The sequence below is a fragment of the Carcharhinus amblyrhynchos genome, chromosome 18 (assembly GCF_965287045.1).
Source record: "Carcharhinus amblyrhynchos chromosome 18, sCarAmb.v2.hapA, whole genome shotgun sequence".
NCBI lineage: Eukaryota > Metazoa > Chordata > Chondrichthyes > Carcharhiniformes > Carcharhinidae > Carcharhinus > Carcharhinus amblyrhynchos.
This window is the reverse complement of record NC_137341.1, coordinates 53,060,278-53,085,735: the sequence shown is the minus strand read 5'-3', so window position 1 is coordinate 53,085,735 and position 25,458 is coordinate 53,060,278. Positions and strand designations below refer to the sequence as shown.

General features: G+C 41.0%; 1 protein-coding gene across 2 annotated transcripts in view; it reads right to left on the bottom strand.

The window, feature by feature from the left end:
* Positions 1-25,458, bottom strand: part of abcc1 (ATP binding cassette subfamily C member 1 (ABCC1 blood group)) — a 108,877-nt gene that overhangs the window by 48,797 nt on the left and 34,622 nt on the right. For both annotated transcript variants that reach the window (XM_080207035.1, XM_080207036.1), the window contains exons 6-16: positions 25,215-25,276; positions 21,745-21,876; positions 19,963-20,184; positions 17,581-17,758; positions 16,836-16,997; positions 16,070-16,162; positions 14,446-14,649; positions 6,711-6,857; positions 5,598-5,685; positions 3,710-3,779; positions 153-279 (exon numbers count right to left, since the gene is read on the bottom strand). In XM_080207035.1, coding sequence (XP_080063161.1) covers positions 153-279; positions 3,710-3,779; positions 5,598-5,685; positions 6,711-6,857; positions 14,446-14,649; positions 16,070-16,162; positions 16,836-16,997; positions 17,581-17,758; positions 19,963-20,184; positions 21,745-21,876; positions 25,215-25,276 — 1,485 coding nt within the window. The remainder of the gene's footprint in view (positions 1-152; positions 280-3,709; positions 3,780-5,597; positions 5,686-6,710; positions 6,858-14,445; positions 14,650-16,069; positions 16,163-16,835; positions 16,998-17,580; positions 17,759-19,962; positions 20,185-21,744; positions 21,877-25,214; positions 25,277-25,458) is intronic.

Genomic DNA, 25,458 nt, shown 5'->3' with positions numbered 1-25,458 from the left:
CGGGGGATTAGCAGGGTAAATATGTGGGGTTACAGGAATAGGGTCTGGGTGGGATTGTGGTTGGTGCAGTTCTTGGGATGTTATGATTCTTTAGGTTACTGTTAATCCAGAATTGTTAGGCACAAGAGGAAGAGGACAGAAAGATGATTTACCTTGACAGCAACATAACCTTCCATTTTCTGCATTTCCCCAAGCAATGCAGAGAGCAGGGAGGATTTTCCACATCCAACATGTCCAACAACAGCCACAAGAGAGCCTTCAGGAATTTCTATATCAATGCTGCAAGAAAAATATTGATATAGAGCAATATGTGTACAATACAAATCAGAAATTTAGTATAAATAAGCATCAAAAGAAAGTTAGATCTCAGCAACAGTAAAATAAATAGTAAAAGCGCATCAAGTATCTGTATTTGATCAAATACTATTCCAATACCACACTGCCTTTGCTACAACTTCCTGCTGATTATTTTGCTCTGGTCATAAAAAGAGGGTAATAGTAACTAATTATACACATTTCCCACAGACATTCATTACCTGAAAGGTTAGACTTACTATCCAAAAGAGGAAACGCTGGAAAATCTCAGCAGGACTGGCAGCATCTGTAAGGAGAGAAAAGAGCTGACGTTGAGTCCAGATGCTGCCAGACCTGCTGAGATTTTCCAGTTTCTTTCTCTTTTGGTTTCACATTTCCAGGATCTGCAGTAATTTGCTTTTATCTTAGGTTAGAATTACTATTATCCTGGGGGTTAAAGAAGTCAAGCAAATTATAATTACTGAATTTAAATAATTCACTTCTATAACTTGAAAGAACGTTACTTGTGGACTGAAAATTGGTTCAGATTTCTTTCATATACTCAAGTGTTCATGTAAGGTGAATATAGATCATGCTTTTAACCATTTGCTGAACACTCAATTGCTCTGCTATATGAATAAGCAATAATATTGTACAGTTCAGTTAAGTTGGTTATCACCCACTGCAAATTTTTAGGCTTTTCAACTGTAATTAACATTGCATTCAATGGCAATTAAATAAAAAGAGTTTTAGAAAGCCAATTCTAACAAGATCAAATGTCTTCAACATGATAAGAGGGTTACTTAAAGGAGGAAAGCAAAGTAAAAATTCAGAAACATAGAAGATAGGAGGCCATTTGGCCCCTCGAGCCTGCTCTGCCATTCATCAATAGCCTAATCCTGCTTTCTCCCCATAACCTTTGATCCCATTCGTCCTAAGTACTATATCTAGCTGCCTTTGAATGGTTAAAAGCATCAGGGAGGTAATTCTAGCATTTAGCATCTCAGCAGCTGAAGGCACAATTGCAGATGGAGTGATCAAAGTCCAAGAGACCAGAGGTACAGCAGCACACATACTTTGGAGGGCTGTGCAGCTGATGTGATAAGAAGGCGCAAGACCATGGAGGGAACTGAAAACAAGGATGTGAATTCTAAATCAAGGCGTTTCTTAACAAGAGGTCAATGCAGGCGAGTGAGTACAGGAGTAATAGGTTAATGGGGCTTGATGAGTTAAGCCTCCAGTAGCAGAACCTTGAATGACCTGATGTTCATGGAGGGTGGAAAATGGGAGGCTGGCCAGGAGACCGGCCACTGGAATAATCAAATGTAGAGATAAAACATGGATGAGGGGGTTTCCTCAGCAGCTAAACTAAAGGCAGAGGCAGAGTTGGGTAACGTTATGAGGTGGGAATGGGAAATCTTAACAACAGATACACGGTCGAAGCTCCTCAATATCAGAAATGGCACTGAGATTATGAACAGACTGGCTCAGGGTCAAAACAGTTGATAAGAGGAAGAGTCAATAGCTAGGGAACAGAATTTTTGGCACAGAAAGAAGACAATGACATCTGTCCTTCCAATATTTAATTATAGCTGAAAAAACGTGCAGTCAGTGTTTAGCAGCAGAGATCAACAGAACACGAGTGGGTCTCATGAGCAAGGACAGGAAATAGAAGAGAAACTGAAAAAAGATGTGGGTTTGGAAGTTAGAACAGGGTACGGAATCTTGGGGGAGGTTGGAAGGGGACAAATTGGAAGCACGTAATGTGGAGGTGGCAACTGAACAAATGGTTGACCTTAATGCTAAGGAACATCATGAAATCCTTGCAATTGAGGGTGGAGAAGGACAGGTTTGGGAGGGATTTAAGGAGGCAGTTTCTAGCAGAGAAATAGTTGTTACCTTTGCTTTCTAGGATGGCTCTAAACAAATGAGAAGTTTTAGTGGGGGAGCAAGAACCAACAGTGCTCGATGCAGTTCAACCAGACCTGTCTTTGGATTTATTAACCCAACCATGCGACCAGACACATTCAAATCTGTAGCCCCCCCCGCCAATCCCGAAACTCAAGGCAGCAAAACTGGGGACCACATCAATAATAACTGAGCAAGTCGAATACAGCAAGAACAAGAATAAAGAAAAGAGTATCATAGGTGGAATTAAGGAAGTGACTGCATAGACTAGTGGCTGCAGAAATGTCATGATGAATGGAGGCTCAAAGGGTTTTTTTTTTAAACATCCTTTTGTTTTAGCAAATCCCCTGCGGTTTTTAAATGATTTTTCCCTAAATCAGCAGCTGGACTAAAGCCAAATATACTGCACGCATAAAGATTCCATGATAACCTAACATTGTCTTAAGAAATAAGTGGCCACATCTTGGAGATCACCAAGAGTTGAATGCTGTAAGAGCATACAAACATATGAAATCAGAGCAGGTGTAGGCCATTCGGCCCCTCAAGCCTGGTTTTCCCATTAAATAAGCTCATGGATGACCTGACTTCAGCTCCACGTTACTGCCTACCACAAAATACAAAAATACTCTGGCATCAAGGAAAATTGTAAAGTGCATAATCACAGTAAACATACTGTTTGTGCCAGGATCATTTACACAGATCGTGTTAATTCCATCAATCTTGGTTTTTATCTCAAATTTTTAATCTGGTGGGAGGGTAAAGATTGCACGGTTTGCTTCTGTGGCAGTCACAAATCAATAAATATTATTCTAAATAAAATAGATTACAATAGCAAGCTTTTTGCAACATTTACGTTGACTGCAACACTGGATCGATCAAAGCTCACTCTGGTCCTTAGGGAGCTGTACCAGAGTACCATGGGCATTCTCAGTCCATTTATTCCACTGCAATTCAGATCATCTATGAAAATAGCCTGGATCAAAAACCAATGCCTGTATGTGTGCACGGTTCACATGTTAAGAACAACGACATTTTATATAGATTAATACATTAGATTACATTCCAACACCACCCAGAAAGTCACAGGAACATTAGTGGTAGCAACAGAAGTACTGATTCAAATAGAAAAGAAAAGCTGCTTTGTCTTTGAACAGACAATCGAGCAGAGGTATGGAAAAAGCAATATAAAGTACTGTACCTGCTTCTGTATTCAAGTCACCGCCCTGTCTAGAAATAAACCCTCCCTTACCCCTCTGGCTTTTCCAACTACCAGCCCCATCTCCAGCATCCATGACCTCTCCAAACTCCTTGTTTGCGCAATCATTTCCCAAGTCAGTGTTAATATAGATTTCAAAAATGAAGAAATGCATTCTGCAAAAGCACAAACCTGGGCATCTTTCCACATATTACTTTTGATTAAATTGCCAACATTAGCATTATTTGAAATGAATTACAACATATATATATGTATCAGTAAATCACAAAACATGCTCATTTTACTTCTTACTTGTTCAAGCATGGAGAATCTTCTTTGGACCAACTGAAAGTTCCGTTATTAACGATGATACTGTTTGATGCTAATTAGACAAAAATATAATTTAACTTCCATGCAAACAAAAGGACATATTTCTAATCCTTAAAACTCCCACGCATAGCAACCCCAGGTTTAGTCCTTGGCAGTTTCTGTTCTAGGTGACCACAGCCAGGACATTGTGGAAGTATTAAGATTGTCCTACTGTCCATGATCTAGGGAAGGGAGTTGTGGGTAAATGGTCAGTTAATTTAGAATCAAAATGATTCCTAACAAATGCTCAGCATTATAGCAAAGTAATTCGAGGGAATATAGTTTCAAATGAATCGCAACAAGAGCGTATACACACTGCACTTCAGGAGTAGTTTGTTGAATAAAGCTCACTGAAATATTTTGAAAACATGCAATGCACCATACAAAAACAACTTCTAGCTTTTAATTAATCACTAATAAGTAGGGGAACTTGTCACTCCAGTTATAAAGTTTATTTATTATTGTCACAGTAGGCTTACATTAATACTGCAATGAAGTTGCTGTGAAAATCCTCTAATCGCCTCACTCTGGCACCTACTTGGGTACACTGAGGGAGAATTTAGCATGGCCAATGCACCTAGCCAGCACATCTTTCAGACTGTGGGAGGAAACTGGGCCATCCGGAGGAAACCCATCCAGATACAGGGAGAATGTGCAGGCTCTGCACAGACAGTGACCCAAGCCGGAATTGAACCTGGGTCCTTGGCGCTGTGAAGCAGCAGTGCTCATTGCTGTGTCACTGTGCTGTTCCAATCACTAGTCTTTTGCATGCATTACCAGAATGTGGGGAAGGGTGAAAGAGGGAAGCAGTAATGTGGTTAAGCCACCTGCTCCTAAAGCTTTGCCAAAAGATGTGCAGGATCCATCACCCGAGGCTTTGGAGAATAATCAAGGATGACATTTCCTTCATATTCTCTCTCCCTCCTTTTTGTTTGAATAAGTGGCAGTGACTAACTTGCCCAATGCCTCTCCCCAAATGCAAAGGCAAGATTGGGAAGCATTACATCTGGAAGAATTGCTCATAACTTATCCCACCGTCTTATCTAACTAGGAATGCATTCAACAATCAAGACTGTAAAGGTAATTTGAATTGATAAAACAAACTTTACATAAGGAGAGCTTTTGCATGCAAATATGACAACAATGTCTTGATCGTTTTACTTTATAAGACCCTTGTCAGGCCTCACTTGGAGTACTGCGCGCAGTTCTGGTCGCCTCACTATAGGAAGGACGTAGAAGCTATTGAAAGGGTACAGAGGAGATTTACAAGGATGTTGCCTGGACTGGGAGGCATGCCTTATGAAGATAGGCTGAGGGAGCTGGGACTCTTCTCCCTGGAGAGACGAAGGTTGAGAGGCGACCTGATAGAGGTTTATAAAATGTTGAGAGGAATAGATAGGGTGGATTCTCAGAGGCTATTTCCCCGGGTTGAAATGGTCGCAACGAGAGGACACAGATTTAAGGTGCGGGGAGGCAAGTACAGAAGTGATGTTAGGGGTAAGTTTTTCACTCAGAGGGTGGTGAGTGAATGGAATCGGCTGCCGTCAGTGGTGGTGGAGGCGAACTCGCTGGGGTCTTTTAAAAGACTTCTGGATGAGTATATGGGATTTAGTGGGATTGGGGGTTATAGATAGGTCTATGGATTGGTAGGTGTTGATGTGATCGGCGCAACTCGTGGGCCGAAGGGCCTGTTTATGCTGTAGTGTTCTATGTTCTATGTTTTATTCGATGTTACACAGAATAAGGAACAAGTGAAAAGCATGAATACAATGCATGATGTTGAGCAGAAATTATTTACTGTTTATTCAGGTGAAGAAGATCTACTACTTACAGGAGTGGACTAAACGTCTGTCCACTGTGTCAAGATCCAGTTCCTCATGAGAGAGGAAGGTACCCAAGCGCTTCAAGGAAACACCTGCCTGGAGAAAAGGGAGTTAAAGAGATGACCAAAATTAGCTAACATTAAAACAAACTTGACAAAAAAAGATTAAATACAGCTCATTTATATTTTAAGCATAACAAAGAGATAACAGAGAGAAGTTTGGCGTTATTATTGTAACTCATTGACCTTTTTTGGAAGATTTTCCAGCCAGCTGTCTTGTGTGTGAAAAATAGGCGACTGGCAATGGAAAAGTTTGAAGACGCCTTGGGCATCTATGTGTCTGGCCAGAATCAATTTTAAATATACAAACTGGACCTGCTCGCAATTTTACTGGACAAAACAGGTGTTGTACGTGCTAAGGCATTAAGTGGCAGAGCCAGCATGGCTTAAAAGGACCGCAAGATGACTGCACAGATCATAAAAAAAGGAAGAGAAGTTGGCCACTCAGCCCATCGAGCCTGCTCCACCATTCCATGAGATCATTGCTGATTGGATTGTGACTTTAACTCCACCCTGACTTCCTTGTCAATCTGTTTAACACAGCCTTGAATATATTTGATGTCCCAGCCTCCATGGAAAAGAATTCCAAAGGTTAACAACCCTTAGAGAATTAATTATTCCTCATCTGTCTAAAATAAGGGGTCTCCCATTTAAAACTCTACTCCCCTGTACTCGATTCCCTCGCGAGAGGACACATCCTCTCAATAAAACCCTTCTGAAAGTCTAAATAAACCACATACACCGGTTCTGTATGTACTGTGTTTTTATATTTCTTGCCAGTTTTCTCTCATATTCCAATTTCACTATTATATTTTAGATATCTTTTGTGTTTTTTTTTAACAATTTTTCTGTTCATTTGATTTCATCCTTAACTTCCCTGGTTAGTTATGTTGGTTGCAACCTCAGAGTCTTTATCAATAGAATATAAAAACATTAAACATATTAGTGGAATGAAGAGAAGCATTCAAAAAACGTGGCCAATACTAAGAACATTCTCATCCCACCTTAACTGGACAGCATTAATACAAATACATCCTTATATCAATGTAAATATTTACTTACTTGCACAAGACTGCTAATGACCATGGGGAGCATGTTGAGTGGAAATCGGAGAATGTTAAAAAGTGCCAATGAAACAAAAGCCTTCTGGGCGTCTAGCACATTGTTCTCATCTACAAGTACATAAACTGCAAACGTAGATAAAGCAACCTATTCAAAATGAAAGGGAAACAAGTTTGACAGGATTAATTTCTTGTAATTTTATAGGTGAAGAAATGTTGCATATAAGACAGACAGACGGAGGGGGGTGGGGGGTGGGAGCGGTGTGTGTGTGTGTGTGTGTGTGTGTGTGTGTGTGTGTGTGTGTGTGTGTGTGTGTGTTTGTGTTTCCTCTGGGTTCTCCGGTTGCCTCCCACAGTCCAAAAGACATGCTGGTTAGGTGCATTGGCCGTGCTAAATTCTCTCTGTGTACCGCGACTAGGGGATTTTCACAGTCACTTCATTGTTATATTAATGTAAGCCTACTTGTGATACTAATAAATAAACTTTCAAACTAGATTACTACTACATTGTGCCTGGCTGATTCACCTTTTAAAGCAAAAAAGGTAAATAATTCACATTCAGAGTAAACTTTATCATGAAACTATAATTTGACCAGACAGCACCATCTACAATCATCAGTCTGGCCATTAAAGAAAGGGGTTTACAGCTCAGTTGCTATGGCTGGTGATGGTGTATTTGAGACAGCATCTGTAAAGTATGGTTCGGTGAGAATGACTGTCGGACTGTTAATTGGCAGCTCTCCCAATTTTAGCACCACCCACCAGATGTAAGGAGGACTCTGCAGGATTGGCAGGGCTGAGTCTGCCATTATAGTTTCCGGTGTCCAGGCCATGGCTGGGTGGTCCATCCACTTTCACTCCTTTCTACTTTTCCTGTAGTGCTTCAGCATTCAAAGGGCAGCATGGTGGCACAGTGGTTAGCATTGCTGCCTCACAATGCCAGGGAGCTGGGTTCAATTTCAGCCTTGGGTCTCTGTGCGGCGTTTGCATGTTCTCCCCATGTCTGCATGGTTTTCCTCCCAAAGTGGGTTAGGTTGATTGGCCATGATGAATTCACCCTTGTGTCAGGGGGATTAAAAAGATAAATGCATGGGGTTATGGTAATAGGGTCTGGGTGGGATTGTGGTCAGTACAGACTCGATGGGCCGAATGGCCTCCATCTGCACTGTAGGGATTCTACGATTTAAGAGTCGACCACGTTGCTGTGGATCAGGCATTGCATCTAGGCCATGCCAGGTAAAGATGGCAGATTTCCTTCCTTAAAAGGACACTAAGATCTCAGTTGGTGTTATAACCAGGCAGGAAGATTCCAGAAAGGAACCCTGGCTCAAAAGACCATAACTTTTTTTTAAAATGTGAAGGAACAGAGTCACAGGATTCCCAATTAGATTTTAAAACAAGAACAACATTTCTTAAACTGAAAAATTGGATGATACAATGCTTTACTCCCCATTTAGTTTAATAATTATACATAGAGTTTAAGATTGACACAAATTATATCTTAAGATACAATAGTCTCATCCCTTTGAGCTCACAGATTGGCTGTGATCAAACACTCCACCCTAAACCCAAGTTAATGTTTGTGAACTTCTCAGAATTCACCCAGATGATTGCCACATGAGAAGTTCCAAACTCCACTTCCAAAGACACGTTTTAAAATTTTTTCTCACATTAACGCTTTCCATGATAGTTTGCACTGCCAAATCCAGACCAATGTTTTCCAAATGACTCTCTCAAACCAAGCTTCCGCGCCACATTTAACAGCACATCCAGTCCAGGTTTTACACCACTCCTTTTGGATTTATTGGTCTTGACTGCTGCACAAATTATTCATAATTGCTTTAACTCTCAATTTCCATACTATTAAAATGGTATCAAATTTTGAATTACCTCTGAAGTCTGCTTTCTTACATTAAAATCTGATTACTGCAACTGTTTCTTTAACTCAGAACCACTGTTTATTCTTCTTTGAATTTTTCCAAACAATAACTTGGTCTCTGCTCTCTTAACTTCAGTCATCTTGGGTGTCTGCCCCTCTGCAGTTCCCTTACCCTGTCTAGCTTCTACTGACAGAATTGAGATATTTTCACTTCCCAGGGTCTTGTCAGGACCGGATGGAATGCATCCGAGGGTTCTGAAAGAAATGGCGGAGGTGATAGTGGATGCTTTGGTGGTTATTTTCCAAACGTCGCTGGATTCCGGGGAAGTGCCGGAAGATTGGAAAACGGCTAATGTTACGCCGTTGTTTAAGAAGGGTGGCAGGCAAAAGGCAGGGAATTATAGGCCGGTTAGTTTAACGTCTGTTGTAGGTAAAACGTTAGAATCCGTCATCAAGGAGGAAATAGTGAGGCATCTTGAGGGGAATTGCTTGATAGAGCAGACGCAGCACGGTTTCGTTAAGGGGAAGTCGTGTCTGACAAATTTATTGGAGTTCTATGAGGATGTGTCTAGGGCGGTGGATAGAGGAGAGCCGGTGGATGTGGTCTTTCTTGATTTTCACAAGGCGTTTGAAAAGGTACCTCACAATAGGTTATTGCAGAAGGTAAGGGGGCATGGAGTTGGGGGTAAGGTGTTAGCGTGGATAGAGGATTGGTTGTCAAATAGGAGGCAGAGAGTGGGGGTGAATGGGTGCTATTCGGATTGGCGGTTGGTGACTAGTGGAGTGCCCCAGGGGTCGGTGCTGGGGCCTCAGCTTTTTACCATTTATATAGATGATCTGGAGGAGGGAACCGAGTATATGGTGTCGAAATTTGCTGATAACACCAAGATTGGTGGAAAGGCAAATTGCGCAGAGGGTGTGGAGAGTCTGCAGAAGGATCTAGATAGGCTGGGCGAATGGGCCAGGAACTGGCAAATGGAATTTAATGTTGGCAAGTGCGAGGTGGTCCAATTTGGTAGGAATAATGGTAGGAAGGACCATTACTTACGTGGCAAAAAACTGCAGCAGGCGACGGTGCAGAGGGACCTCGGGGTCCTTGTGCATGAGTCGCAAACCCCAGCCTGCAGGTGCAGCAGGTGGTCAGGAAGGCGAATGGGATGCTGGCCTTCATAGCGAGGGGGATTGAATATAAAAGTAGGGAGGTCTTGCTGCAGCTGTATAGGGCACTGGTGAGGCCGCAGCTGGAGTACTGTGTGCAGTTTTGGTCGCCGCACTTACGCAAGGATATTTTGGCCTTGGAGGGAGTGCAGAGGAGGTTTTCTAAGCTGATACCGGAGTTGAGGGGGTTGAGCTATGAGGAGAGGCTGAATAAACAGTAGGAATAACAGATGTGTCGAGTATAGGGCTAACGGGAGGACTTTGAATAGTGTGGATGAACAGAGGGATCTAGGTGTATGTATACATAGATCCCTGAAAGTTGGGAATCAAGTAGATAAGGTTGTTAAGAAGGCATACGGTGTCTTGGCGTTTATTGGTAGGGGGATTGAATTTAGGAGTCGCAGCATCATGTTGCAACTGTACACAACTCTGGTGCGGCCGCACTTGGAGTACTGTGTGCAGTTCTGGTCCCCACATTACAGGAAGGATGTGGAGGCTTTGGAGAGGGTGCAGAGGAGGTTTACCAGGATGTTGCCTGGTATGGAGGGGAGGTCCTATGAGGAGAGACTGAGGGATTTGGGGTTGTTTTCGCTAGAAAGAAGGCGGCTAAGAGGGGATCTTATTGAAACATATAAGATGATTAGAGGTTTAGATAGGGTGGATAGTGATAGCCTTTTTCCTCGGATGGAGAAAGCTAGCACGAGGGGGCATGGCTTTAAATTAAGGGGGGGGTAGTTATAGGACAGATGTCAGGGGTAGGTTCTTTACCCAGAGGGTGGTGAGGGATTGGAATGCCCTGCCTGCTGCAGTTGTAAATGCGCCTAGTTTGGGGGCGTTTAAGAGATCCGTGGATAGGTTTATGGACGAAAAGGGATTGGTTTAGATTAGTGGGTCATTGTTTTTTAACTGGTCGGCGCAACATCGTGGGCAGAAGGGCCTGTTTTGCGCTGTAATGTTCTATGTTCTAAACTAGGCTTGTACTCGTTTAGAAGAATGAGGGGAGATCTCATTGAGACATACAAGATGAAGAATGGGATGGATAGGATGGAGGTGGAGACACTCTTCCCGCTCAGAAAGGACAGTAGGACTAGGGGGCACTAGTAGGGGGGCACTTAGTCCTAGTAGGACTAGGACTAAGGCGGGGCGGGGGGGGCGGGCGGGTTTAAGAACGGAGTTGAGGAGGAACTTCTTCACTCAAAGGGTGGTGAATCTCTGGAATTCTCTGCCCGTTGAAGTGGTGGAGGCTGCCTCGCTAAATATTTTTAAGACGCGGGTTGATGGGTTTTTGATAAGCGAGGGGATTAAGGGTTATGGGGAGAGGGCGGGAATGTGGAACTGAGTCACGACAGATCAGCCATGATCTTATTGAATGGCGGGGCAGGCTCGAAGGGCTAGATGGCCTACTCCTGCTCCTATTTCTTATGTTCTTGTGTTCTATGTTCTCCAACTGCCAACAAATTCAGCTAAAACTAAGAAGAAAGGAAATCTCTCCCCGTGGAATGTAGCCCCCTGTTGCTAAGCAATCACTTCTAGTTAACTTACTCTTCACACTGCAGAACAATAGAAACACAGCTGGAACTGAACCAATGCCCACTCATACAAACACCTTTGTTCAGCATGAATCTAACTACTTGGCAACTGGGATTAGTTTAGGGGTTTTAAAAAAAAAAAGGGCGGCATGGACAAGTTGGGCCAAAGGGCCTGTTTCCATGCTGTAAACCTTTAACTACATGTTCTACCTTTCCATGCAGAGAAACATTAAAGTAAAACCACTTAAAACTACACGTTATATCAAATATTTACCAATACAAATATAAATCCCTTAAAACTGCCTCTGTTTTCTTAACATTAGTAGTTTCATTGTCACCATCAGTGGAACTGACTTTTATATGAATTTAAACTCCACCTGCTGCCATGTGACATTTGAACCCGAGTCTCCAGAACATTAGCCTGGACCTCTGAATTAGCAGTCTGATTACATTACCACAATGCCATCACTTCTCCTTCCCCTAAGTAAAAACAAGATCCAGTCCATCTATGATATCACAGACAAATATTTTTCGACAGTTACTTCAAGAGTTATTTAAGTACCCTAGAGTTGCTCGTCCACATTTTTAACAAGCGTCAGTACCCTCAAGTGAAGGGGGGAGAACAAAAACTCTCAACAGACAAATCCACTTGCAAAATATGCAGTTGAGATGAACTCAGAGTAATGCCCAAACACAAGCAAATTGTTCCCAAGTTCCAGTTTTGTTCCTTACATAGTCAGTGAAGGTATGGACAATCCTGTTTTATGTGAACCATGCAACTTATTGAAGGGAACCCTACTGTATAAACTATTGTGGACAGTGATTAATTGGCCTGGACCACATCAGTTTTTTTAAAGCCAAGAACAACACAAAGGCACACTGCTGCAGAATTCACTGAATTTTATCTTTACTCTTCAATACGTTCCATATAATAAACATGCTCTTAAAATAGATCCAGAATTCTTTCCAGTCATAAGTTCTTTGCTCAAGGCAACACTCTACCACTATAATATATTGCAGGCAGTAAAATAACTCTGCTGTGCATACTTTAACCTAATGTAGACATAATCAAATCACATCAGCTTTCACACAGGGCATCCTTGTCAGCTCAAAACTGATACAGATATACCAATATTATCTAGTCCCTTTGTTTCACTCCTTGCTGTATTCTCCGACTTGCGTACAAACTGGAAAAATATATTTAAAACTCTCCTCAGAGTTTTTTTTTTGTAAAATGTCTCGTTTTGAAACATTCTTTGATTCATTTCTCCATCCCAAAGATTTATCTTAAAAAGGTTATCTAAACTATAGTGCTTAAAAAAATTGTACAAAGTTGTATTTGAAAATGGCAAGACGCAGAAGTAATCAACAGCTATCAAGTTTAAAGGAAGGAAATATAATTCAACTTTTGCAGTTACATTTTAGTACAAGAATCATGCCAGCCAAATAAAACAGGCGAAACAAACAAAAAAGTAATTTACCGATCACCTCCGCCACCCCACCTCCCATTGCCCTGCTGATTTTATACAATTGCTATTTATGCACATACTATCAGATATGCAGAGTAATAATTTTGGCTTCAAACAATTTAAGTTATAATGTTTAAGCATTAAAAACTACCTTTCTGTTTCAATATTCAGCACTATATGTATATGTAAATATTATCGAGTCCCTTTGCTTGCTGTATTTTCCTATACACGTACAAACTGAAAAATATTAAATGGTAAATGGCACAGTGGTTAGCCCTGCTGCCTCTCAGTACCACGGACCCCGGTTCAACTCCAGCCTCTGGTCACTGACTGTGAAGAGACTGCATGAGTTGAGTTTTCTCCGGGCGCTCCAGTTTTCTCCCACACTCCAAAGATGTGTGGGTTAGGTTGATTGGCCATGGTAAATTGACCCTAGTGTCAGGGGATTAGCAGGGTAAATATGTGGGGTTATGGGGAATAGAGTCTGGGTGGGATTGTGGTCAGTGCAGACTCGATTGGCCGAATGGCCTCCTTCTGCACTGTAGGGATTCCATGACGATCCAAACATTTCTACACAGTAAAATTATTGATTTTGTGGCAGTATTCAGAGACCCGGGATTGAATTCCTGAGCTCTATTCTATAAAGGACTTTGATAGCTGTAGCCATCTCACCAGGCATTTAGTATTCCCTTTGTTATGGGCAAATCATGTAACAAGGTCTTGTGTAACAAGAGGGTGTAGGGGGTTCAAGGGGGCATGTAGAGAACACAGTATCCAGTAGGTAGCTCATCCTTATAGTGCAGAGGGGTGCAGAAGAGATCTGACATTCTTATGGTGAGCACACTAAAGATGGCATGAGGGGGTTGTATTGTTCAGAAAGATATAGCCTAGAGCGATGAGAACAATTTCACAGCTCATTAGGGAGCCTTTAATAGTTCATGATTTTCTGTAACAATTTTCAGCCTAAGGATTTGATTGACAGCAATTGAGATATATAAAACTAAAGCGATTGTTCAGGAACAAAGAAAGAAAGAGAGATGAAGTAACACTCAAACATAACAGGATTGAAAAAAGTATCTAAGAATGGTTACCAAGAGAGACAAAATTCAGTAAGGCCTGATTAGCCAGTTGGTGAGCTGTGTTGCTAATAAGTACATGTTTAATTCTCATCAATAACTATATATACTTAATGAATCTGTGAATGATTAAAGTCATGCTGTGAACAATGTTATTTTGAAAATATACACAGACACACCACTCTCATTAGCATTACTGCTTCACAGTACTGGGGACCCAGGTTCAATTTCTGCCTCCAGTTTCCTCCCATAGTCAAAAGATGAGCGGGTTAGATTGATTGGTCATGCTAAATTGACGCGAGTATCAGTCGGACTAGCAAGATAAATATGTGGAGTTATGGGAACAGGGTATGGGTACGATTAAGGTCAGTATAGACTCAATGGGCCGAATGGCCTCCTCCTGTACTGTAGGGATTCTATTAATTCATTTGTGACTTAGATTCAATTTTATGTCAGTTTGAGTTATTCCAATTACCAACTCAAATTAATGATGCACAATTTAATTCATGCACTAATATTCAGGCTTTACAATTTTTTGCAAAATTAAATCCAAATATATTCTGAAATTTTTTTTTGACTCGTTTATTGCCCAACCCAAACATTCCATAGATTGCTTTCAACTTACCAGGAAAGGTGCACAGACCCACGTGAATGTTGAAACCGCAGAGAGATAGGCAGAACTTTTGAGCACTCGGAGCTCTTTCTCTCTAATATGCAACACCTTCTCCTTAAACGCCAGCTCCCAAGCATACAGCTTCAATACTCTTATTCCATTTAGAATCTCATTCATCAATTTGATACGGCTGTCTTTTTCTTTCATCTGCGTCACCTGAATATTAAAAAAAATTAAATTGCATATTTATCAGGCGAACGCTTCAATGTAAATTTTCATGAAATAAAAACACGCAAAAAGGTGCTGGAAATACTCAGCGGGCCTGGCAGCAGCCATGGAGACAGAAATAAATCAACATTTTGAAGCTAACCTGGCTTTTCTTCAGAACCAATTAAAGTAGAAATATGGGTTTTATGTTGTGCAGGGTGGGGGGTTGGTGGGGGTGAAAAGGAGTGGTCTGGGATAGGGTAGAGGATAGGAGAGATTAAATGGCAAAGATGTCATGGAATAAAATGCCTTTTATGCATACAATATACCAAACTGAAAGTAGTACAAGTGAATTGCTGTTTCACTCAAAAGCAGAGTTTGCAGCCTTGGATGTTGAGAAGGGAAGTGTTAAAAGGACAGCAGACTGTATTCACTCCTCACAATGTTTTCTCCTCTACAGTTTGAAGACCAAATATAAAGACTGGATAACCACTTTGTTCAACACCTCCATTCAGTTTGCAAGAAGACCCTTTGCTCCCACTCTGACCTTTCAGTCCACAGTCTGCTAGTGTTCCACTGAAGCTCAATGCAACCTCAAGGAACAACACCTCATCTTTCAACTTGGCACTTTACAGGCTTATGGACTCAGCATGGAATTCAATAACTTTAGGTTATAACCTCTGCCTTCAATTGTGTGTTTTTTTGCTGGTTTTTAATCAGGCCTTGTTACTTTGATTTCAATCTCTCTTTCAGACAGTTTTTATATAACCATCCATGCCTCACCTGGATATGCTATGCTTTTTTTTATTACATACCTATTCTTTGGCTTTGATGCAGAATTTAATCCTTGGTACTTTTACATACAATCCTTCCCTTTGGTTATTTCCACCCCATTTCCTCTCTTCCACTGGTTTGAAACTTATTACATTTCCATCCGAGGATTTGGGTTCAATTCTAGCCTTCGGTGACTGTGTGGAGTTTGCATGTTCTCCCAATGTCTGCATGGGTTTCCTCCGTGTGCTGTGGTTTCCTCCCACAGTCCAAAGATGTGCAGGTTAGGTGGACTGGCCATGCTAAATTGCCCCCCACTGTCCCAAGGAGCCTAGTTTAGATGGATGAGCCGCAGTTACAGGGATAGGACGGGCAAGAGACTCTGTCAGAGAGTTGGTGCAGACTCAGAATCATAGAGGTTTACAGTATGGAAACACATCTTTTGGCCCAACTTGTCCATGCTGACTTGATGCGCTGAATGGCCTCCTCTGCACTGTAGGGATTCTATGATTCATTTCTCTTCAGTTCTGGTGAAAGGTTATCAACCTGAAACATTGACTGTTTCTCTCTCCACATATAGTGCCTGACCCGCTGAGCATTCCCTGAATTTTCTATTTTAATTTCAGGTCCATTATATTTTGCTTTTGTGCCACTCTACCTGAAGGGCTTTTGTCTTCACTGCAATCACAGCATTTATCGGGACCAGAAGAATCATGACAGCTACACCGGCTAGCACAGAGGGCCCAAGATTCTGAGCAATGCAAAAACATTAAAATTGTGAGTAGCATTTACTTAATATAAAATTGGAAATCTTGCACTTTACACTCCAAAAAAAAGAACCAAAGGCATCTAAATTCACATCACTCAGTAATAATACTAAAACTTGAGGATTTTCTTTAAAATAAAGAAAGTGACATTTGAAGAACAAGGCCAAGGTGACATACTGAAATGACATTAGATCATAATTCCACCTAGGATAGTTTAAGCTAATCCAAGTCCTCTTTTCTATAGAAGTCAACATGCTATAACTTGGCACATGTCGATTTGGGAAATTTCATTGCAGACAGAAAACATTCTTACCAAACTTGATTTGAAAAACACCACTGGGTCAATTAAAATCTTAAGGGATATAAGTCAAAGACAGTTAAATGATCTGACTTAATGGCAGGATAGGCGTGTGGGAATGAACAGCCTGGACCTGTTTCTGTGCTTCTAAATCCATAAACGGTGTAGCAGACTCATGCTGAACCCACCAAGCGGTAGTGCAATAATACAATGAGAGAATCCGGAGAGTAAAACCAGTCAAGTCATAAATAGAAACAACTTTATCTAAAAAAAAAACCATTTAATAATCCTCAAATGAATGTTGCCATAATAACTGCACTGAAGGCAAAACAGAACTTTGCTACCATCAAATTAGTTACCTGCCACAGGAAGAACATAGCTAGTACCACCTGAAGTGGTGCAGACCAGATCATGTTTAGGTATGTTATCAAATCCATGCACTTCTGCGCATCCACAGACATCAAGTTTACAATTTCCCCAACTGTGGATGTTTTCCTTGCTGCATTTGAAATAACCAGGGCCTTGGTATAAAACAAATGAAAACCGATTACACCAAACACGTTCTTAAAGCAACGCAAAGGGCAGTTCATGCATACAATAAAAGGTAGATAATTCTGCTTAATCTACAAGCTAAAGTTGTATACGTTTAGGTAGGTAAACCTGATTATTTCTAAACACGAAGAGACTATTCTCCAATGATAAATATATTTCAAAGAGCGGTCATCATTAGATATGTACTTTGTCCATGAGGATTTCTCTGTTTAAAGAAACAAGCTCAATGCTCCACAATGTTCATAGTTATTTTTCTTTGAATATTTTAAATTACTTATTTCAAAATGATTAATACAACCATCAATTAAAATCGGAAAGCTAAATATCCATGCCCTTCTTAAATCAGCAAGCAGCCAATAACAAATATTTTACATTAGATCACTTAAAACTATACATTTCCTTCTCAGTGTAGCTGCCTCATTACGGATCCATAATTCTGCCCCTCGTTTAAGATCTTAATCTTATAGCATTACAATAAACTTCAAAAACACCGTGGTGGAATTTATTTCAACATTTTTGTTACACCAACAAAGTTGGAGAATGAACCCATACCTTTCTATAAACTGCTCCTATAATAGCAGATTTTAGTCTCATTCCAGTAACAAAACAAATTTGGAAGTATTGATGGAGGAAGAGAGTCTGTATAAATGCACATAAAAATAGCAGCACAACATAAAAGTAACCTTGCCAGGCTGGAGCCTTTTCGTTATTGATAAACTGCAACAGCAACCTGTTAAAAGAAAAAAAGTGATTAAATGCTAGGAATAATGCAATAAGGCAAACCACTAACAAACTTTAGTTATAATATGTTAATTTGTTGTGAAGTCGGGCATTGTGCCATTAAGAGGGAAGACTAGATTCATAATTTTTTAAAATTATCTCAATTGTAAGTCCCCAACTTCAACTAAAAATGTCATAGTGATCATAAACATAAAGAATCAATTTTGATCACAGTACTTGCTTCACAAAACAGCTTTAGGAAAGCCTCAAAGTTATTAATCACCATAAGTTCAGCTCCCCTGGTAATGGCGCCATCCACGTCCAAGCCACTCAGGCTGAACTAAACCAGCTGCAACATGGGCAATGCGTTCAATCCCAAGCTAAGCTTCATACTCCACTTCCTTTTTAACACGAGGTCTACTTATTTCTGCCTGTTCATCAATACCCCTCTCCACACCATCGCAACTTAATTAACCATGCCACAATTCATCATCTGGATTTTTGGTCAAGTCAGAAACCTTTGCCTCAATGCTCTCCTGACTAATCCATAGTCCACAACCTCAACTTGACAAAAATGGTGCCACGTATATCCCATCCCTATCCTATCTTCTCGGTCTTCACCAATTTACAGTGGTCCTCTGTCCCTCAAATTCAAAATATCTCAACAGCTTTACAACCTCCTCCATACTTCCTCCTCTGGCACACTTTGGTTTTAAGAATCTAGTTTCTTTTACATCCTCCTCCTTTTGCCACAACATTGGTGGCAAATCTTTCACTACCCTGGTCCCTACATTTGGGATTCCCTTCCCAGTCACTCTGCCTACCTACTTCTCCATTCTTTTCACTCTCGAATTCACGGACATTTCTAAGCCTCTCTCCAGTGGCTTTTCAGTATTTCTTTGTAAATGCACTAAGAAAATCTTGTATGTTGAAGACATTACATAAATGTAAGCTATTCCTGTTTGAAACATCAGGTGATGTTGTCCGTGCATGCCAGACAAATGCACATGCAGGGGAGAGACGGAATAGATCCCACTTTTTTCTTCCCGTGGTATTTAAGCTGAATTGGGCACAAGTCTGCCAGACTTGCACTGTGACAATCTGTTCAATATCTTGTAGCAGTTTTGACCAAAGCACAAGTAGATACTTGACATTGGAACCATCATCAGCAAGGTGGTCTTTTGTTGAAGACTAAAACCAATTGTGTACTATGCTGATGGTTTAAGTTTAAAAGTTTTAAGCTGAAATCTAAGTTTATAAAGATGTGGGGTGAAATATAGTCACACTGCAATGAAGTTACTGTGAATATCCTCTAGTCACCACACACAGCACCTGTTTGGGTACACAGAGAGAATTTAGCATGGTGAATTCACTTAACCAGCACATCTTTCAGGTTGTGGGAGGAAACTGGAGCATCCAGAGAAAACTCATGCAGACACAAGGAGAATGTGCAGACTCTGCACAGGCAGTGACCCAAGCAGGAATTGAACCTGGGTCCGTGGTGCTGTGAGACAACAATGCTAACCATTGGGCCAGCATACTGGTTAAGGGGCTTTTAACAGAACAGTTGCTGTGAAAACGTTTCCTCTGGTTGAAGAATCTAAATGTACTGTGCTGTACTGTTCGATGTTCAATGTTCTATGTGGAGATGCCAACGTTGGGCTGGGTTAAGCACAATAAGAAGTCTCACACCAGGTTAAAGTCCAACAGGTTTATTTGGTAGCACAAGCCACAGCGCTCCGAAAGCTTGTGGCTCATGCTACCATATAAACCTGTTGGATTTTAACCTGGTGTTGTGAGACTACTTACTGTAAAGAATCTAGAACATAGGGTCACAGTCTTATATTAAAAGGGGTCAATAATTTAGGACTGCAATGAGGAGAAGTTTCTACATTGAAGGGTATCCAGACAACTATGGAGGCTCAGTCAGTTCATGACAGAAGTCAGAAGATTTTTGGGTACTATGGGAATTAAGATGGAATTGGGTTAGATGATCAGCCACGATCTTGCTGATCGGAGAAACGGGTTCAGTGGCTCTTACGGCCTCCTACTTGCGATACGAGTTATATTCATGCTGCAAGATTAGTGTCACAATTGAGTGTGGCATCAGGTTAAAATACATCAGTTTAAAGTATATCGATATGGATCAACTGGTGACATCTACAAAGAACATTACAGCAATCTTTTCATTTTGAGAAGTATTGTGCAACTTACTTCAGAATTTCAGGGCTGGCAAACATCAACAAATCATGAACGATTTTGAACAGGAAGCTCATCATAAAGTATGGCCCAAAGGCCTTACAAAGTGCTTTCAGAAGTGAAGGTTGCAAATTCTTTTTCTTTAAAAGCAATACATGTGCTTCATCAGGTTCTCCAATATTCTCAGGATGCTTTTTGGTTCTGTTCTTCGAGGGAGAGTACACCATTTCACTATGTCTTTTCCAAATGAAAAAATAAATCTAACATTATTAAAATTACTTGCAGCACAATAAGAATGAACATAATTTATATAGACTATGTAAAAACTGTAATACTTTTTGCCAACTCACTAGGTTAAAGTCCAACAGGTTTATTTGGAATGACAAACTTTTAGAGCACTGCACTTCATCACATTCACCTGATGAAGGAGCAGCACTCCAAAAACTTGTCATAGAACTTTTATGAAGTATTTATTTAAGAACATAAGAACATAAGAAATAGGAGCAGGAGTAGGCCATCTGGCCCTTCGAGCCTGCCCCGCCATTCAATAAGATCATGGCTGATCTGTCGTGGCTCAGTTCCACATTCCCGCCCTCTCCCCATAACCCTTAATCCCCTCTCTTATCAAAAACCCATCAACCCTCTTCTTAAAAATATTTAGCGAGGTAGCCTCCACCACTTCAACAGGCAGAGGATTCCAGTGATTCACCACCCTTTGAGTGAAGAAGTTCTTCCTCAACTCCGTTCTAAACCGTCCCCCCCCTCTATCTTGAGGCTGTGCCCCCTAGTCCTACTGTCCTTTCTGAGCAGGAAGAGTCTCTCCACCTCTATCCTATCCATCCCATTCATCATCTTATATGTCTCAATGAGGTCTCCCCTCATTCTTCTAAACTCTAACAAGTACAAGCCCAGTTTATTCAGCCTCTCCTCATAGCTCAACCCCCTCAACTCCGGCATCAGCCTAGTAAACCTCCTCTGCACTCCCTCCAAGGCCAAAATATCCTTGCGTAAGTACGGTGCCCAAAACTGCACACAGTACTCCAGCTGCGGCCTCACCAATGCCCTATACAGCCGCAGCAAGACCTCCCTGCTTTTATATTCAATCCCCCTCGCTATGAAGGCCAGCATCCCATTCGCCTTCCTGACCACCTGCAAGCTGGGTTTTTGCGACTCATGCACAAGGACCCCGAGGTCCCTCTGCACCGCCGCCTGCTGCAGTTTATCTCCACGTAAGTAATAATCCTTCCTACCATTATTCCTACCAAAGTGGACCACCTCGCACTTGCCAACATTAAATTCCATTTGCCAGTTCCTGGCCCATTCGCCCAGCCTATCTAGATCCTTCTGCAGACTCTCCACACCCTCCGCGCAATTTGCCTTTCCACCAATCTTGGTGTCATCAGCAAATTTCAACACCCTACACTCGGTTCCCTCCTCCAGATCATCTATATAAATGGTAAATAGCTGAGGCCCCAGCACCGACCCCTGGGGCACTCCACTAGTCACCAACCGCCAATCCGAATAGCACCCATTAATCCCCACTCTCTGCCTCCTATTTGACAACCAGTCCTCTATCCACTAACACCCTATTTAAAACAACTATCTTATTCCATACCTTAACATTTTGCTTGTTTTTTTCTTAAACTTTGCAAGGCAACCCCACAGTGATTCCAAATAAATGTGTTGGATTTTAACCTGGTGTTGAGAGACTTCTTACTGTGCCCACCCCAGTCCAATGCCAGCATCTCCACATCATGACTTTTTGTCAAGAACAACATTTACAAACGTATCCATTACCTGTTAGTCTTAGCACATTCCTTCTCCCATTCTGCAACCAGTCGTGGTACAATCTCTTTAGATTTATCCTTCCTATTCAAGGACCATAAATCATTTGGCTCCAAAGGCCGTTTATATCCCAAGATTGTCATCCTGATGAAGTAATGCAAGAAAGGACTTGTTACATGTCAGCTGCATTTTCAAAAGGTGCAAAGTCATAATAAAGAATCAAGCCCCATAATGCGAAGCAAATCAGGATGAAAGTATGTTGAAAGTTGAGAAAAATTGAACACTAGGGATTAAACATATACTAAATGGCGATGTACAGCATGGGATTGAAGGGCTACATAATTGAAATAAATATTCTTGTAACAGCAACAAAAAAAAAGAAATTAGATACTTCAGTGCCTATGGACCAAGGAACTGCATGGCTATGCACAATTAAAACATTTCTCTTGCATCACTGTCAATATTTATAAAAATTATAGTTTCACTTCAATCACTTTACAATAATCAACTCTCTGAAAGGAAAAACAATATTGACTAAACTTAAGACATTGGTCACTACTTAGTGATGAACATATGGTTAAAGGTCAACAAAAATATTACAGTATTTCATACTTGTCAAATTAACATTTATTTACTTACTTTGGGCAGGAAACAAACCAACATGTGCTGCCTTCAATTTTGTCTTCAAAATACGTGCATTAATAAGCCAATTTCATGAATCATTGTTTATAAGTCAGCTGACAAACCATTTAGAAAGTATGTTTAGCTTGGTACAACAGTGTTATCTCAGCCAGAGTATACAATCTCTCCAAGCTCATAAACATCTATTTCAGCACAGAAAATCTCAGTGCACGGCAGTAATCCCTGTTAAATTTTTTTGTTCATTTAAGGGATGTGGATATCGCCAGCTAGGTCAGAATTTACAGCCCATTCCTAATTGCCCTCTAGGTAGTGATGATGAGCTGCCTTCTTGAACCACTGCAGACCAAGCAGTGTGGTTACACCATGGTGTGGAGATGCTGATGTTGGACTGGGGTAAATACAGCAAGAAGTCTCACAACACCAGGTTAAAGTCCAATAGCTTCATTTGTAGTAAACGTCACTAGCTTTTGGAACAGGCTGTTCCTTCGTCAGAACTCCCACCCACCTGACAAAGGAACAAAGCCAGCTCCAAAGCTAGCGGCATTTGCTACAAATAAACCTGTTGGACTTTAATGTGGTGTTGTGAGACTTCTTACTGTATAGGTACTCCCACAGTGCTGTTAGGGAGGCAGCTCCAAGATTTTGACCCAGCAAAAGTTAAGGAACAACAATATATTTCCCAGTCACGAGGGTGAGTAGTTTGGAGGGGAACGTCCAGGAGATGGTGTTCCCGTGTCTCTGCTACCCTTGTCCTTCTAGATGGTGATGGTTGTGGGTTTGGAAGGTGCTGCCTATAATACCATGGTGAGTTCTTGCAGTGCATTTTGTAGATGGTGCACACTGCTGCCACTGTGTATTGGTGGTGGAGGGATTGAATGGGATTGAATTAAGGTGGGATGCCAATCAAGCAGGCTGCTTTGTCCTGAATGGTGTCAAGCTTCTTGAGTGATGTTGGAGCTGCACTCATCCAGCGAGTGGACAGTATTCCATCACACTTCTGACTTGTGCCTTGAGGGGGAATAATATCCATACTAATAATTATGGAGGAGAAGTGTCCATATTAATAACTGTGTCCAATGAAAGGGTTAAAAGAGGCAAAACACAAAAAACCTGCACACGGTTTAACTGCGGAGGCATACATTTCAGGGACCGTAAGCTGCTAGACAGCGGCACAGTAGCACAGTGGTCAGCACTGCTGCTTCACAGCTCCAGGGACCTGGGTTCGATTCCCGGCTTGGGTCACTGTCTGTGTGCAATTTGCACACTCTCATGTCTGCATGGTTTTACTCTGGGTGCCCCGGTTTCCTCCCACAGTCCAAAGATGTGGGAGTTAGGTTGATTGGCCATACTAAAAATTGCCCTAAGTGTCCTGAGATGCGTAGGTTAGAAGGATTAGTGGATAAAATATGTAGGAATTTGGAGGTAGAACCTAGGTGGGATTGTGGTCAGTGCAGACTTGATGGCCAAATGGCCTCTTTCTGTACTGTAGGGTTTCTATGATTCTACAAGCTGATCTTTAAGAAGATACTACAATGTGGGATTGCTTATGTCTCAGGCTGAGTGAGGCTATTAAACCACACATTTGGAAATGGGACTTTGATTTATGATCTAAAATTCAGACAGCTAGGGTGTCAAAGATAGTTTGAACAATAACCCTATTGGTGTAATTAAATCTCATGCTGATTGGATATCATAATTAAGCAAGTTTGAGGTGACTGGTTTCAATATCTGTATGTCATGAATAATGTCACCTTAATCAGTAACTGGAAGTGGATAGAGATAATTCCTACACTTTGATTGGTATATGCTAATTACTTGTAATCAAAACTATAACTGCTAGTGTAATTCTGAATTATGTACTCAGTCTGGCTGTAATGACCTGATTCAGAGTCCTATAACTATAATAGTTCAAATAAGTCATTTTGAACCACACTGTGACTTTGTCTGGCTACTTCAGTGGAACAATAGTTGTAACTACCTAACAAGCAAAACATCAAAGTCATCCCACAACACACCTTGTAGAGGGTGGACAGGCTTTGGGGAGTCAGGAGGCGAGTTACTTGTCACAGGATTCCGAGCCTTTGACCTGCTCTTTTAACCATGGTATTTATATGACTAGTCTAATTCAGTTTCCGGTCAATGGTAACCATAGAACGTTGACCGTGGGAGATTTAACAAATGGCGATGCCATTAAGCATGAAGAGATGTGTTAGATTCCCTCTTTTTGAAGAGCCAGTTTTAACATTTTTAAAGGATTATTTTGTGCGGACAGTAAAAGGACTGTGTGGTACACGCCACGCAGCTGTGTGGCTGCACCTACATGCAGCTCAGTGGAAAAACTGGTTCCAAGCTTAACTGTTCCCTGAGGAGTTGTCTATGGAGGTTACAACATTTTGGGCATTTTATTAAGCAACAGGCTTTCTATCTCCTTAAGGTTTGTTTTATACCTAGAGAAAAACTATAATTTCTGAAGGACAAAATGAATAGAAAAGCTGGTTTTATCTAATAGCTGACTTCCCATAACATTACTTCCTGAATGAAGCATGGTTTTAAGAACATATATAGACTAGGTAATGTGTTGTTCTACTTTTAAAGTAAAACATTGTGATTTTAAAGTCATAACCTCTTATTTTTGTTCACTAAAAATATCCATATCCATCCAAAACATTTTAAATTCATCTGTCAGAAAATCAAACTCATATGACAGAAAATTTCTACACATTGGAAATGAGTGATGTTACAAAGTAAAATTCTATTGTATTTTCCTGTGGGACGATTTCAGGAAAGTACCCAGTATAACGAAAATAAAACAAAGCTAAATGTTTTTCTTTTACACATACCCTGTAAACCACCAGAACGTTATCCTGGACAGGAAGGAAGCACTTAGCTCAGGGCAAATATTCTAGATAAAGAAAAGAAATAGATTAATTTCTCAACAATACGTATGAAGAGAGATTGAACAATTTAGGCCTACACTCTCCAGAATTGAGAAGAATGAGGAGAGGTCAAATTGAAGTATACAAGATGTTAAAAGGTATGTAAAGTGGATGAGGAGTGGATGCTTCCTCTTGTGGGGCGTTCTAG